At 38.6% G+C, this 16,207-nt stretch overlaps 1 protein-coding gene across 5 annotated transcripts in view; it reads right to left on the bottom strand.

Annotated features, from left to right (window-relative positions):
- Positions 1-16,207, bottom strand: part of PCNX1 (pecanex 1) — a 211,017-nt gene that overhangs the window by 30,199 nt on the left and 164,611 nt on the right. For all 5 annotated transcript variants that reach the window (XM_015143998.3, XM_015143994.3, XM_015143993.3 and 2 more), the window contains 2 exon segments: positions 10,707-10,960; positions 8,215-8,445 (listed from right to left, as the gene is read on the bottom strand). In XM_015143998.3, the coding sequence (XP_014999484.1) occupies positions 8,215-8,445; positions 10,707-10,960 (485 nt within the window).

Raw genomic sequence — 16,207 nt, 5'->3', positions numbered from 1 at the left:
CATCTGCCATTACTGAGGCTTCAGTAGGCAGTTTTCCCCTCACAGTGTAAGCAAAGCCGCCAGGAAGTTGGAACTGGGCAGAGCCAACCACAGCTTAGCAAAGCCCACTGTAGCCAGACTGCCCTTCTAGACTCCTTCTCTCTGGACAGGGCATCTCTGAAAGGCAGCAGACCCAGTCAAGGGTTTATAGATAAAACTCCCATCTCCCTGGGACAGAGCACCTGCACCTGGGGGAAGGGGTGGCTGTGGGCGCAGCTTCAGCAGACTTAAACATTCTGCCTGCCGGCCCTGAAGAGAGCAGCGGATCTCCCAGCACAGCATTCGAGCTCTGCTAAGTGGCAGACTGTCTCCTCAAGTGGGTCCCTGATCCCTGTGCATCCTGATTGGGAGATACCTCCTGGCTGGGGTCAACAGACACCTCATACGGGAGAGCTCTGGCTGGCACCTGGCAGGTGCCCCTCTGGGACGAAGCTTCCAGAGGAAGGAACAGGTAGCAATCTTTGCTGTTCTGCAGCCTCCACTGGTGATACCCAGGCAAACAAGGTCTCAAGTGGACCTCCAGCAAACTCCAGCAGACCTGCAGCAGAAGGGCCTGTTAGATGGAAAACTAACAGACAGAAAGGAATAGCATCAACATCAACTGAAAGGATGTCCACACAGAAACCCCATCCGAAGGTCACCAGCATCAAAGACCAAAGGTAGATAAATCCACGAAGATGAGGAAAAACCAGTGCAAAAAGGCTGAAAATTCCAAAACCCAGAAGGCCTCTTCTCCTCCAAAGGAACACAACTCCTCACCAGCAAGGGAACAAAACTGGATGGAGAATGAGTTTGACAAACTGACAGAAGTAGGCTTCAGAACGTGGGTAATAACAAAGTCCTCCAAGCTAAAGGAGCATGTTCTAACACAATGCAAGGAAGCTAAGAACCTTGAAAAAAGGTTAGAGGAATTGCTAACTAGAATAACCAGTTTAGAGATGAACATAAATGACCTGATGGAGCTGAAAAACAGCACAAGAACTTCGTGAAGAATACAAAAGTATCAATAGCTGAATCGATCAAGCTGAAGAAAGGATATCAGAGATTGAAGATCAACTTAATGAAATAAAGCATGAAGACAAGATGAGAGAAAAAACAATGAAAAGGAATGAACAAAGTCTCCAAGAAATATGGGACTATGTGAAAAGACCACACCTACATTTCATAGGTGTATCTGAAAGTGATAAGGAGAATGGAACCAACTTGGAAACATTCTTCAGGTTTATTATTTAGAAGAACTTTCCCAGTCTAGCAAGACAGGCCAACATTCAAATTCAGGAAATACAGAGAACACCGAAAAGATACTCCTCGAGAAGAGCAACCCCAAGACACATAATCGTCAGATTCACCAACGTTGAAATGAAGGAAAAAATGTTAAGGGCAACCAGAGAGAAAGGTCAGATTACCCACAAAGGGAAGTCCACCAGACTAACAGCGGATCTCTCTGCAGAAATCCCACAAGCCAGAAGAAAGTGGGGGCCAATATTCAACATTCTTAAAGAAAAGAATTTTCAACCCAGAATTGCATATCCAGCCAAACTAAGCTTCATAAGCTAAGGAGTAATAAAATCCTTTATAGACAAGCAAATGCTGAGAGATTTTTGTCACCACCAGGCCTGCCTTACAAGAGCTACTGAAGGAAGCACTACATATGGAAAGGAAAAACCAGTACCAGCCACTGCAAAAACATACCAAATTGTAAAGACCATCGACACCATGAAGAAACTGCATCAATTAACGGACAAAATAACCAGCTAGCATCATAATGATAGGATCAAATTCACACATAACAATATTAACCTTAAATGTAAATGGGCTACATGCCCCAATTAAAAGACACACACTGGCCAACTGGATAAAGAGTCAAGACTCATCGGTGTGCTGTATTCAGGAGACCCATCTCATGTGCAAAGACACACACAGGCTCAAAATAAAGGGATGGAGGAATATTTACCAAGCAAATGGGAAGCAAAAAAAAAAAAAAAAAAAAAAAAGCAGGGGTTGCAATCCTAGTCTCTGATAAAACAGGCTTTAAACCCACAAAGATCAAAAAAGACAAAGAAAAGCATTTCATAATGGTAAAGGTATCAATGCAACAAGGAGAGCTAACTATCCTATATATATATGCACCCAGTACAGGAGCACGCAATTCATAAAACAAGTGCTTAGAGACCTACAAAGAGACTCAGACTCCCACACAATAACAGTGGGAGACTTTAAAACCCCACTGTCAATATTAGATCAACAAGATAGAAAATTAACAAGGATACTCAGGACTTGAACTCAGCTCTGGACCAAGCAGACCTAATAGACATCTACAGAACTCTCCACCCCAAATCAACAGCATATACATTCTTCTCAGCACCACATCGCACTTCTTCCAAAATTGACCACATAGTTGGAAGTAAAGCACTCCTCAGCAAATGTAAAAGAACAGAAATCATAACAAACAGTCTCTCAGACCATAGTGCAATCAAATTAGAACTCAGGATTAAGAAAATCACTCAAAACCACACAACTACATGGAAACTGAAAAACCTGCCCCTGAATGACTACTGGGTAAATCACGAAATTAAGGTAGAAATAAATAAGTGCTTTGAAACCAACGAGAACAAAGACACAGTGTACCAGACTCTCTGGGACACAGGTAAAACAGTGTTTAGAGAGAAATTTATAGCATAAATGCCCATAGAAAAAACTGGGAAAGATCTAAAACCAACACCCTAACATCACAATTAAAAGAACTAGAGAAGCAAGAGCAAACAAATTCAAAAGGTAGCAGAAGACAACAAATAACTAAGATCAGAGCAGAACTGAAGGAATCAGAGACACAAAAAACCCTTCAAAAAATGAATCCAGAGCTGTTTTTTTTGAAAAGATCAACAAATAGATAGACTGCTAGTTAGATTAATAAAGAAAAGAGAGAAGAATCAAACAGACACAATAAAAATGATAAAGGGGATATCACCACTGATCCCACAGAAATACAAAGTACCATCAGATAATACTATAAACACCTCTACGCAAATAAACTAGAAAGTCCAGAAGAAATGGATAAATTAACCTGGAAGAAGTTGAATCTCTGAATAGACCAATAACAAGTACTGAAATTGAGGCAGTAATTAATAGCCTATCAACCAAGAAAAGGCCAGGACCAGATGGACTGAGAGCTGAATTCTACCAGAGGTACAAAGAAAAGCTGGTACCATTCCTTCTGAAACTATTCCAAACAGCAGAAAAGAGGGACTCCTCCCTAATCATTTTATGAGAACAGCATCATCCTGATACCAAAACCTGGCAGACATACAATAAAAAAAGAAAATTTCAGGCCAATATATCTGATGAACATCAATGAGAAAATCCTCAATAAGATACTGGCTGACAGAATCCAGCAGCACATCAATAAGCTTATCCACCATAATCAAGTTAGCTTCATCCCTAGGATGCAAGGATGGTTCAACATATGCAAATCAATAAACGTAATCCATCACATAAACAGAACCAATGACAAAAACCACATGATTATCTCAACAGATGCAGAAAAGGCCTTTGATAAAATTCAACACCCCTTCATGCTAAAAACTCTCCATAAACTAGGTATTGATGGAACCTATCTCAAAATAAGAAGAGCTATCTATGACAAACCCATGGTCAATATCATACTGAATGGGCAAAAGCTGAAAGCATTCCCTTTGAAAACCGGCACAAGACAAGGATGCCCTTTCTCACCACTCCTATTCAACAGAGTACTGGAAGTTCTGGACAGGGCAATCAGCCAAGAAAAGAAATAGAGGGTATTTAAATACGAAGAGAGGAAGTCAAATTTTCTCTGTTTGCAGATGACATGATTGTATATTTAGAAAACCCCGCTGCCTCAGCCCAAAATCTCCTTAAGCTGATAAGCAACTTCAGGAAAGTCTCAAGATACAAAATCAATGTGAAAAATCACAAACATTCCTGTACATCAATAACAGACAAACAGAGAGCCAAATCATGAGTGAACTCCCATTCACAATTGCTACAAAGAGAATAAAAAACCTAGGAATACAGCTTATAAGGGATGTGAAGGACCTCTTCAAGGAGAACTACAAACCACTGCTCAAGGAAGTAAGACAGGACACAAACAAATGGAAAAATATTCTATGCTCATGGATAGGAAGAATCAATATTGTGAAAATGGCCATACTGCCCAAAGTAATTTATAGATTCAATGCTATCCCCATCAAGCTACCACTGACTTTCTTCACAGAATTGGAAAAAACTACTTTAAATTTCATATGGAACCAAAAAAGAAACCACATAGCCAAGATAGTCCTAAGCAAAAAGAACAAAGCTGGGGGCATCACGCTATCTGACTTCAAACTATACTACAAGGCTACAGTAACCAAAACAACATGGTACTGGTACCAAAACAAATATATAGACCAATGGAACAGAACAGAGGCCTCAGAAATAATGCCACTCATTTACAACCATCTGATCTTTGACAAACTTGACAAAAACAAGCAATGGGGAAATGATTCCCTATTTAATAAATGGTATTGGGAAAACTGGCTAGCCATATGTAGAAAGCTGAAACTGGACCCCTTCCTTACACCTGATACAAAAATTAACTCAAGATGGATTAAAGACTTAAACATAAGACCTAAAACCATAAAAATCCTAGAACAACAACTAGGCAATACCATTCAGGACGTAGGCATGGGCAAAGACCTCACGACTAAAACACCAAAAGCAATGGCAACAAAAGCCAAAACTGACAAATGGGATCTAATTAAGCTAAAGAGCTTCTGTACAGCAAAAGAAACTATCCTCACAGTGAACAGGCAACCTACAGAATGGGAGAAAATTTTTGCAATCTATCTATCTGACAAAGGGCTAATATCCAAATCTATAAGGAACTTAAATTTACAAGAAAAAAACCAACCCCATCCAAAAGTGGGTGAAGGATATGAACAGACACTTCTCAAAAGAAGACATTTATGTGGCCAACAGACATATGAAAAAAAGCTCATCATCAATGGTCATTAGAGAACTGCAAATCAAAACCACAATGAGATACCATCTCATGCCAGTTAGAATGGTGATTACTAAGAAGTCAGGAAACAACAGATGCTGGAGAGGATGTGAAGAAATAGGAATACTTTAACACTGTTGGTGGGAGTGTAAATTAGTTCAACCATTGTGGAAGATAGTGTGGCGATTCCTCAAGGATCTAGAACCAGAAATACCATTTGACCCAGCAATCCCATTTTGGGTATATACCCAAAGGATTATAAATCATTCTACTATAAAGATACGTGCACATGCATGTTTACTGCAGCACTGTTCACAATAGCAAAGACTTGGAACCAACCCAAATGCCCAGCAATGATAGACTGGATAAAGAAAATGTGGTACATATACAACATGGAATACTATGCCGCCATAATAAAGGACGAATTCATGTCCTTTGTAGGGACATGGATGAAGCTGGAAACCATCATTCTCAGCAAACTAACACAGAGACAGAAAACCAAACTGCATGTTTTCACTCATAAGTGGGAGTTGAACAATGAGAACACATAGACACAGGGAGGGGAACATCACACACCAGGGCCTGTTGGGGTATGGGGGGGCTAAGGGAGGGATAGCTTAGGAAAAATACCTAATGTAGATGACAGGTTGATGGATGCAGCAAGCCACATGGCTTGTGTATACCCATGTAACAAACCTGCACGTTCTGCACATGTATCCCAGAACTTAAAGTATAATAATAATAAAAAAAGAAACATGAGAAAACTACACTAAGGCACATTGTATTTAAATTGCTTAAAACCAGTAATAAAGAGAAAATCTTAAAAGCAGCCAGTGAAAAAAGATATTATATTGTACCTACCATTTTTTCAGAGGAACAAAGAAAAGAATGACAGCGGACTTCTCATCAGAAACAATGCAAGCCAGAAGACAGTATAGCAACATCTTTAATTTGCTGAAAGAAAAAAACTAGTTCAAGCCTGGTAGCACTATTTTGTTACTGTTGGAGAAGGCATGTGCCCTACTCCCGAAATTGCATTAGAAATTCTCACCAAAAATTCTTGCTAATACTAACAATAAAGTGAAAGAAATACTTATCGTTTGAAAAGTAGGAGAAAGAAACTGAGATGAATCCTTTCATTTTGGCATTGAAGGTAATTTTAATGCAGTTAGTTCAGGATCAATCTTATACTATCTTGAAAGGGAACTACAGAAGAAGGGTCTGAGGCAGTTTTTAAACATTCAGATGAGGGCACTACAGCTTGAGTCAGCAAGTCTGGCCTGATTAACGTCCCCAGGAAGAGGTTATTCCGGGAATGCTGATTCACAGAATAGCATCCAAGATCTTAAGGAGATGAAGATAATCTTGTTCAACTTAAAAGAAAAACTAGGGCAAACGGGAGACCATATAGCTGGAAAAATACAACTGATAATCTTCTTCTACAGAGACTGTAAGAATAGAAAATAAAACAGACCAGGATTAGTGAAATAAGCTACCTGAAGAGACTGGGGATACCCAAGTTTAGAGGTAAACCTTTTGAATATATGATTTATTACCAATCAGGACTTCCTTGAGCCATGTTCATGACCTCAGCAATAATCTCTAAAGGTCCTTAAGGTAGGATGGAACCCTGTTCCTGAGTGGGTACACTGTGAACCCCTAGCAAAAAACATCATGACTAAATCACAACAAAATAACCAATATCATCTGAGCCAAAGAAGAGCTATAGGATAATATGACTGTTCCCATTACTTCTCCCAACAAAAGTCAGTCCAAGGATTTGAGAACAGTATGCAAAACATTTTAAGTATATTTTATTTATGAAAAAATAAAACTACTTGTTATATGTTTGGAAGAAAGAAGTTTAGCTTTGAGGTCCTCTATTTCCAGCCACTGTCTACTGGTCTTCTGAGCCTTCTGTGAGGTTCTTTTATCCAACTCACTATCCCTTCTTTTAAGATATACTACTCTGCTCCATATAAACTGCACATCTAGTACAAAAGCTCAAAGCCACCACTCAGAGAGGAAGTACAAGATGCTCCTGTTCTTACTGATGGAGTAAAAAGAGGCTGATATGATGGCTGTCTTACTCTAAGTGGTGGCAAAGGAAGGACTAAACCAAGTGCTAAATCTGAAGATGGTCAGTATGTACCTCCTAGACCATGATGAAGGCACCAGTTGTCAAGATAGCTCACTACGCTACATGATAGTGGGTAAATCTGTACATAGGATGCTGGTGGTTCAACTACACAAGTCTTTTGCTTAAAAAGCAGTAGTAGTGGCAGGAATTAGCTTTGTAATCACAGGCCTTGGCATTGCGATTATGTTACATGGAGTCTGATCAGGGGTGTGATACTACCACAAAAATCATGAGACCTAGAAGGAAGCCATAGTTGCTGAAGTCCCTAACTCATCTTACTTTTAGGATAAAACATGTTATCCTAATGTGTGGATTGGGAACCACCAGAATTTAAATCAGCCCTAGTGATTCCCAGCCTAGACCTAGATCAGAATCTTATAGGTGGGGCCCAGGAATCTGAACTTTTACAAGTTCCTATGCCTTTTTTACTCACATTTGAAATCAATGGTCTAGATCCACACTGTCCAATGTGGTAGTCACTAGCTACACAGGCTCCTAAATTTAAATCAGTTAAAATTCAATAAAATTTACAATTCAGCTTTTTAGTTGTACTAGCCACATTTCATGTGTTTCACAGCCACATGTGGCAGTGACAGCACATTTCCAACACTGCAGAAAGCCTATTAGCCAGCACTGGTCTAGACTTTGTATTTGGGACAAACACATCTAATTATCCTTAAGTGTGGCAGAGAGAGGTAGAATTTCTTAAGGACTAGATTTTGAAGTGTAATGCGTGGAATGTGAATGTATGTGCATGCTTATGCATGCCCAGGGTAGAGGAGGTGCTACCTGGACAATGAGACTGGGACACTGCAAATGAAAGAAAGCGGGAGGTCACTTCCTTTAACCTGTTTCGGCAGAGTTGGTTTGGCCTAACCATAATGAACCAGTTAGGTTATCTTAACCAGAAGATCAGAAAGAGGAAGGTCTGGAAAAACTGACCTCATAAGAACAGGGACATTCTTTGCATCTTTGGAGAAACTTGGATTCAAAGAGTTGTAAATGAAATAAACTCTACCTTTGCTCTTCGGGAAGAGCAGTACTCTATCCAGTTGAGGTAAATCACACAGAAACTCTCCCTAGATATGCCTGCCAGTCGGTGGTCATAGTCTTCATCAATGTTTGGATTAAAGGTTGGGTCCACATCAACATAATTGCGATCGGCACACAGACGAAGTCCTTCCTGCATTGTCTCATTAGCTAGCCACTCCTCTAGCTTAGAAGAGGTCGTAACATAATAAATGATACCCTAACATGAACAAGACAAAAAAAAAAAAAAGAATTCAGATTAAATTACAATTTCAATTTACTCAGATTCATCAATGAAATAAATTCCTATTATTTATAATGATATAAATTCCCCCATTACAATTATTTATAACGATATAAATTCTCCCTCAATATTCTACATATATATTTTAAGAATACTATAATATACCTCAGGCCTTACTGGATGAAAAAACATCTAATACTTTAAAATCACAACCACAAATTCAACAAAGCAACTTCAAAACAATTCTGTTTATTTATTTTATTTTATTTTATTTTACTTATTTATTTATTTATTTAGAGACAAAGTCTTACTCTGTCGCTCATGCTGGAGTGCAGTGGCGTAATCTCGGCTCACTGCAACCTCTACCTCCTGAGTTCAAGCAATTCTCATGCCTCAGCCTCCCAAGTAGCTGGGATTACAGGCACCTACCACCACACCCAGCTAATTTTTATATTTTTAGTAGAGATGGGTTTTCACCTCATTGGCCAGGCTGGTCTTGAACTCCTGACCTCAAGTGGTCCATCCGCCTCAGCCTCCCAAAGTGCTGGGATTACAGGTATGAGCCACCGCACCTGGCCCTAATCTATTGATTTTAGAGCTTTTGAACTTAGGATATTTCAAAAGAGGTAAAAAAAACTTTACTGTAGTGCACTTATCTTGAATAATTTATCATAGAGAGTTATTAAGGCCATCTGGTGGTCCTAGGCCAAGTTATAGAGATATATATTTATAACTAGAGAAAAAAATGCCACACACACACACAAGTAAAAAATATTGTGAAATCAATCTCTAGCTTCCTGAGGTTAGGTTTAGCCAAACATTAAATGGAAGGCTCAATGTTCATCCCAATCAGCAAATAAGGTGGTGAGGAGAGGTAACAACATAAGATATGAAAATTTCAGGCTGGGGATGGTGGCTCATGCCTATAACCCCAGCACTTTGGGAGGCCAAGGTGGGAGAACTGCTTGAGCCCAGAGTTTGAGAGCCTGGGCAACATAGCGAAACCTCATCTCTACAAAAAAATAAAAAATTAGCTGGGTGGCATGCACCTGTAGTCCCAGTTACCCAGGAGGTTAAGGTGAGTGTATTGCTCGAGCCCTGGAGGTCAAGGCTGCAGTGAGCTACAATTATGCCACTGTACTCCAGCCTGGACAACAGAATGAAACCCTGTCTCAAAAAAAAAAAAAAGAAAAAGAAAAGAAAAAAAGGTGTGAAAAATTCAGATGTTGGTTATTAAAGCTTAGCACACGTTTCCTCCTTAAAAATACTGGTTTTACCTGTAAGCCCCTAAGTCGCAACCATACTGTATTTCTATAAACTCTTTAGCAAAAATAGAATCTCTTGTGCAGTAAAGGATTAACCTTGCCCAATGAGGGATTTGGCCTTTACCCTTGGGTTATAGGGGGTAACCTCTAAGCCTTGGCATGCCCTTCCTGTTAAACAGTCTTTGTTCAGCTGAGGACCTAGAGCCACACAGTATCAGCACGACCTCTGGACGTCCTGGAGACTTATGTTGGCCATGTGGATGGTCAACCATGCCTACATGACAGGACACCAAGCTCAAGCAAGCTTCCTTGGTGGACAACACCCCGTGAGTACTGCCATGCTTCACTGCTGGGAGAAACAGGCATCTGCACAACTCTTAGCAACTTACTGAACCTATGAGTGGTCTTGGGGACCCCAAAATTACAGTTGATGTCAGAAGCGAGGGTGGTCTTGGGGACCTCTTGAATTTTGCAATACTTTTATTCAGTTTGTTGAATGAAAGCTGTGCAAAGCAGTGGTCAAGAGCAAGGGCGCAAGAGTCAGACAAGCCTGGGTTTTAAGCCCCAAACTCTACTTGTTAGAGGACCTTGGCCAAGTTAACTTCTGATCCTTAAGTTGTTTATTTGTAAAATAGGGAAACACTTATTTACAGAATTAAGTAAGACAATCATGTGTGTATGCGTATTTGTGTGTACATATTCCTTAGCACAATGCCTAAAACACAAGCTACAAATGTCTAGCTATTATTAATGAATGAATGGAATGAATTTCAGTAAACAAAGAGAAAGCAAGACATTAGTAGGTCTATTTTTATGGACTTTTCTGGATGCTAGAGAATTTAAATAAGTACTCAGAAGCAAAGCATAAGTTAAAAAAAAGTATATACATATATATACTTACATATATATATATGTTATTCCCAAGAAGAAACTCTTGATTATCTGAAGATCTAAGTAGACACATACTCTTACCTTGACATAGTAAGTTGTGAGTACTTTCCGAAGATCAAAAACTTGAAGCATAGAAGCAGCACTATTATCAGTGATGCTATACCCCTCTAGAATATACTTTGTGACTATCACTTCCCAAGCTAGCCATCGCTGGCTAAATGCAGCATTAAATGAAAGCATGTGAGGAATATGGCCAGGTTCACAACAGCAAAATCCTTCATCTTCCTCTACACCTTCAGTAATGGCCTCCACTTCCCGTTGTTGACAGTAGGTACCTTAAAGAGAGACAGAGAGGGAGAGAGAGAGACCATTACAAAGGGGAAAAACCAGAAAGTGGGAAAAATGAATGCAAGGACACATGAGATTTAGAAAAAATACATATTTTATCACAATTGAAAGTATATGATAGATTTGCCTTAGAATATTCATTAATGAATTATAGCAAACACCAGAAATCACGCATATTCTATATTCATATCCTGCCAAAACACAATGTGCATTAACATTAGCACACTACAGTTTTTTTGTTTGTGTTTTTGTTTTGAGACAGAGTCTCCCTCTGTAGCCCAGGCTGGAGTGCAGTGGCGTGATCTCAGCCCACTGCAATCTCTGCCTCCCGGGTCCCAGTTCAAGCAATTCTCCTGCCTTAGTCTCCAGAGTAGCTGGTATTACAAGCATGCGCCACCAGGCCCAGCTAATTTTTGTATTTTTAGTAGAGACGGGGTTTCACCGTGTTGGTCTTAAACTCCAGACCTCTTGATCTGCCTGCCTCAACCACCCAAAGTGCTGGGATTACAGGCCTGAGTCACTGCAACCACACTAAGGTTCTGATAATTCATGTGGTAAAGTAAATTTGTATTGACTTACTGATTTCTAAATGTTTCAAATGGGTTTACAATTGTGTTTGTATCAAATGAAGCACCAAAGAGTAAAGGCACATCTCCTGAAAGTCTGAGTTAATTTTAAAAATACAAAAACCAGTGGAATGTTATTGAAGTAAAAATACAAAAACAGATTAAATATACAATGAGACCCATAGCAATCTAGTGCCAGCAAAGTATCATCTATTACACTAATGTCAGTTTTCATTTTGTTCTGTGGTCTTGTTTCAACTCAATTTGTAAATTCCTTATATTATGTAAAGACTATAATCATACTTAACTGTATAAAAATCATACTTAACTGTATAACTTACCATGACACCTAGTCCCAGCTGATGGTGGTGGTGGTACAATGAAAGATAAGGCTAAAAAGGTTTTTATGGCCAAGCTGAGGAGCTGTGCATTTAGCCCTCTATGGCCCTCAATAATTCCACTATTTCATTTTTTTGTTTAATAACTGTCACCAACACTTCCATAATAATGTTACATAGTGTCGACAAGAAAAACCCTTGACTTGAACCTGACACTAACAGGAATACATGCTGTGGGTGACCATTTTATATGATACTCCCTAAAAATATATAGGCATATCTTGTTTTACTGTGCTTTGTTTTATTGCTCTTTGAAGGCACTATGATATCTACAAATTGAAGGTTTTTGACAACCTTGTGTCAAACAAATCTATTGGTACCATTTTTCCAACAGCATGTGCTCACTTCCTGCTCTGGATCACATTTTGGTAATTCTCTCAATATTTCAAACATTTTATTACTATTGTATCTATAATGGTGAGTCCTCATGACTCCCTATCACGAGAACAGCAAGGGGAAAATCCACCCCCATGATCTAATCATGCCCCACCAAGCCCCTCCTCCAACATTGGGGATTACAATTCAACATGAGATTTGGGCAGGGACACAAATCCAAACCATATCACCGGGATGGGCCAAAAAGTTAGGCCTCATGTACCAAATGGCCAAGTTGTGAATGCAAAGGAAACATTCTTGAAGAAAATTAAAAGTGCTACTCCAGTGAACAAACAAAAGATAAGAAAGCAAAAAAGGCTTATTGCTGATATGGAGAACGTTTGAGTGGTCTGGAGAGATCAAACCAACTATAACATTCCCTTAAGCCAAAGTCTAATCCAGAGCAAAGCTCTAACTGTCTACAATTCTATGAAGGCTGAGAAGCAAGGAAGCTGCAGAAGAAAACTGGAAGCTAGTAGAGATTGGGTCATGAAGTTTAAGGAAAGAAGCTGTCTTCACAACGTAAAAGTGCACGGTGAAGCCGCAAGTGCTGACATTAAAGCTGCAGCAAGTTATCCAGAATATCTAGCTATGATCATTGACGAAGCTGGCTACACTACAACAACAGATTTTCAAAATAGACTAAACATCCTTACATGGAAAGAAGATGCCATCTAGGACTTTCACAGCTAGAGAGGAGTCAATGCCTGGCTTCAAATCTTCAAAGGACAGGCTGACTGTCTTTGAAAGGATCCAATGCAGCCGCTAAGTTTAAGTTGAAATGCTCATTTACCATTCCAAAAATGCTAGAACCTTTAAGAATTATGCTAAATTTACCCTGTGCACTATAAATGGAATAACAAAGACTGGATGACAGCACATCTGTTTATAGCATGGTTTACTGGATATTTTAAGCCTACCGTTGAGATCTTCTGCTCAGAAAAAAAGATTCCTTTCCAAATATTACTACTCATTGACAATGCACCTGATCACCCAAGAACTCTGATGGAAATGTACAAGGACATTAGTGTTGTTTTCATGCCTGCTAACACAACATCCGTTCCGCAGTCTGTACATCAAGAAATAATTGCAACTGTCAAGTCTTACTACTTAAGAAATAAATTTTGTAAGGCTATAGCTGCCACAGAGGGATTCCTCTGATGACTCTGGGCAAAGTAAACTGACAATTTCCTGGAAAGGATTCACCATTTTAGACGCCAGTAAAGACACTCATGATTCATGGGAGGAGGTCAAAATGTAAACACTAATAGGAATTTGAAATAAGTTGATTGTAACTCTCATGGATAACTTTGTGGGGTTTCAAGACTTCAGTGGTGGAAGTAATTGCAGATATGGCAGGAATAGCAAGAGAACCAGAATCAGAAGCGAAATCTGAAGGATGTGGCGGAATTACTACAATATCCCAATAAAACGTAAAGAGATGAGGTGTTGCTTCTTATGTTTGAGAAGAAACCAGTTTCTTGAGAGGAAATTGACTCCTGGTGAAGATGTTGTGAGCCTTGGTTAAAACAACAACAAAGGATTTAGAATATTACATAAACTTGATTAATAAAACAATAGCAAAGCTTGAGAGCACTGACTCCAATTTTGAAAGAAATCATACTGTGGGTAAATGCTATTAAACAGCATTGCATGCTACAGAGGAATCCTTCATGAAACAAAGAATCAATAAGTGTAGCAAACTTCATTATTGTCTGATTTTAAGATCTTGCCAAAGCTGCCCCAATGTTCAACAATCACCACCCTGACCAGTTAGCAGCCATCAACATCGAGGCAAGACTCTACATCAGCAAAAAGATCACAACTCACTGAAGGCTCAGATAATCCTTAGCATTTTTTAGCAGTAAATTTTTAAAATTAAGATATGTAGTACATTCTTTCTTTAGCCATAATGCTATTGCACATTTAATACACTACCATATAATGTAAACATAACTTTTATATGCAGTGGAAAACCAAGCAATTTGTGTGACTTGCTTTATTGCAATATTTACTTTATTGCAGTGGTCTGAACCCAACATGCAATATCTCCAAGGTATGCCTGTAATACATATACATGTATTTCAAAATAGTAAGAACATATGCAATATTATAAAGTGTCTTTTAAACCAATAATAGAAATGAAATTTAATCAAATGTTTTCTGACATCTTTTGAAGACCATGTTTTACTACAGTGACCTATTAAAACAGAAAGAATTCTATTAATTTGCTAATATTTAAATTGATGTAAAAACTGAAAAATGGGTGAATATTTTTAGAGATACTATATGGTTTGGCTGTGTCCCCACCCAAATCTCATCTTGAATTGTAGCTCCCATAATTCCAAGTGTTGTGAGAGGGACCTGGTAGGAGATAGGTGAATCATGAGGGCAGTTCCCACATACTGTTCTCATGGTAGTCAGTCTCGAGAGAGCTGATGGTTTTATAAGGGGTTTCCCCTTTTGCTTGGCTCTTATTCTGTCTTGTCGGCTGTATTGTAAGATGTGCCTTTCACCTTCTGCCATGACTGGGAGCCCTCCCCAGACACGTGGAACTATAAGTCCATTAAACCTCTTTTTCTTTATAAATTACTCAGTCTCAAGTGTTTATCAGCAGTGTGAGAACATACTAATATAGGCACTTATAAAAAAGGACTGCTAGTTTCTGCTTACTTTGCAATTGCAGGATTTTTGCATCTATAGTCACAATCAAAATTAAACTATACTTATTTTTTATAAACATATATACGTATATATACACATATATACACATATGTGTACATGTATATATACACATACATATATACACATATGTGTACATGCATATATACACATACATATATACACATGTGTACATGTACATATATACATATATTTGCCTATATGCACATATGTATATATCAATGTATATTAAACATAAATTATATATATTTATATATGCACATATACATGCATGCATGTATATTTATGTGCATGTATGTGCATGCATATTTATACATGTATGCATATATACATGCATGTACATATACACTTATGCATACACACATGTATGTATATATGCATGATGCATATATGTATACATACATGTGTACGTACATGTATATATGTACATAAGTTCACATAGAAATAACTAGTTTAATTTTGCTTGTGACTACAGATGCAAAAATATATGTATATATATTTTTGCATACATATATACATATGTATGTGTGTGTGTGGGTGTGTGTGTGTATATACAAACCTAAAAAGCCTACCAACAAAAAGAGTCCAGGACTGAAGGATTCACACAGTATATGTATACATACATATGTGTATATATACATGTATACATGTGCATATATGTGTATATGTATATATACACACGTGTATATATATATATGTGTCTGTCTCTCTCTATATATATATATTTTGAGATGGGAGTCTCATTTTGTCACCTAAGCTGAAGTGCAGTGGTGTGATCTCGGCTCACCGCACCCTCCACTTCCTGGGTTCAAGTGATTCTCCTGCCTCAGCCTTCTGAGTAGTTGGGATTACAGGTGCCCGCCACCATGCCTAATTTTTTTTGTATTTTTAGTAGAGACGAGGTTTCGCCATGTTGGTCAGGCTGGTCTCGAACTCCGGACCTCAGGTGATCTGCCCACCTTGGCCTTCCAAACTGTTGGGATTACAGGCGTGAGCCACCGTGCCCAGCCCACTTAGTCGCATTTTGGTATCAGTATTACACTAGTTTTTTAAAAGCTTGGAGAAATTCAGCTTTTTTCTCCATGTGCTACAACGAGTTAGAAATTTCTAGAATAAACTTTCTGAGCTTTTTTTTTTAAATTGCAAAACTGAACAAACTGCTCCTGAATGAATACTATAATGACTACTGGATATATATAATGAAATGAAGGCA

Source organism: Macaca mulatta, chromosome 7 (assembly GCF_049350105.2).
Source record: "Macaca mulatta isolate MMU2019108-1 chromosome 7, T2T-MMU8v2.0, whole genome shotgun sequence".
NCBI lineage: Eukaryota > Metazoa > Chordata > Mammalia > Primates > Cercopithecidae > Macaca > Macaca mulatta.
This window is presented reverse-complemented; position numbering and strand designations above follow the sequence as displayed.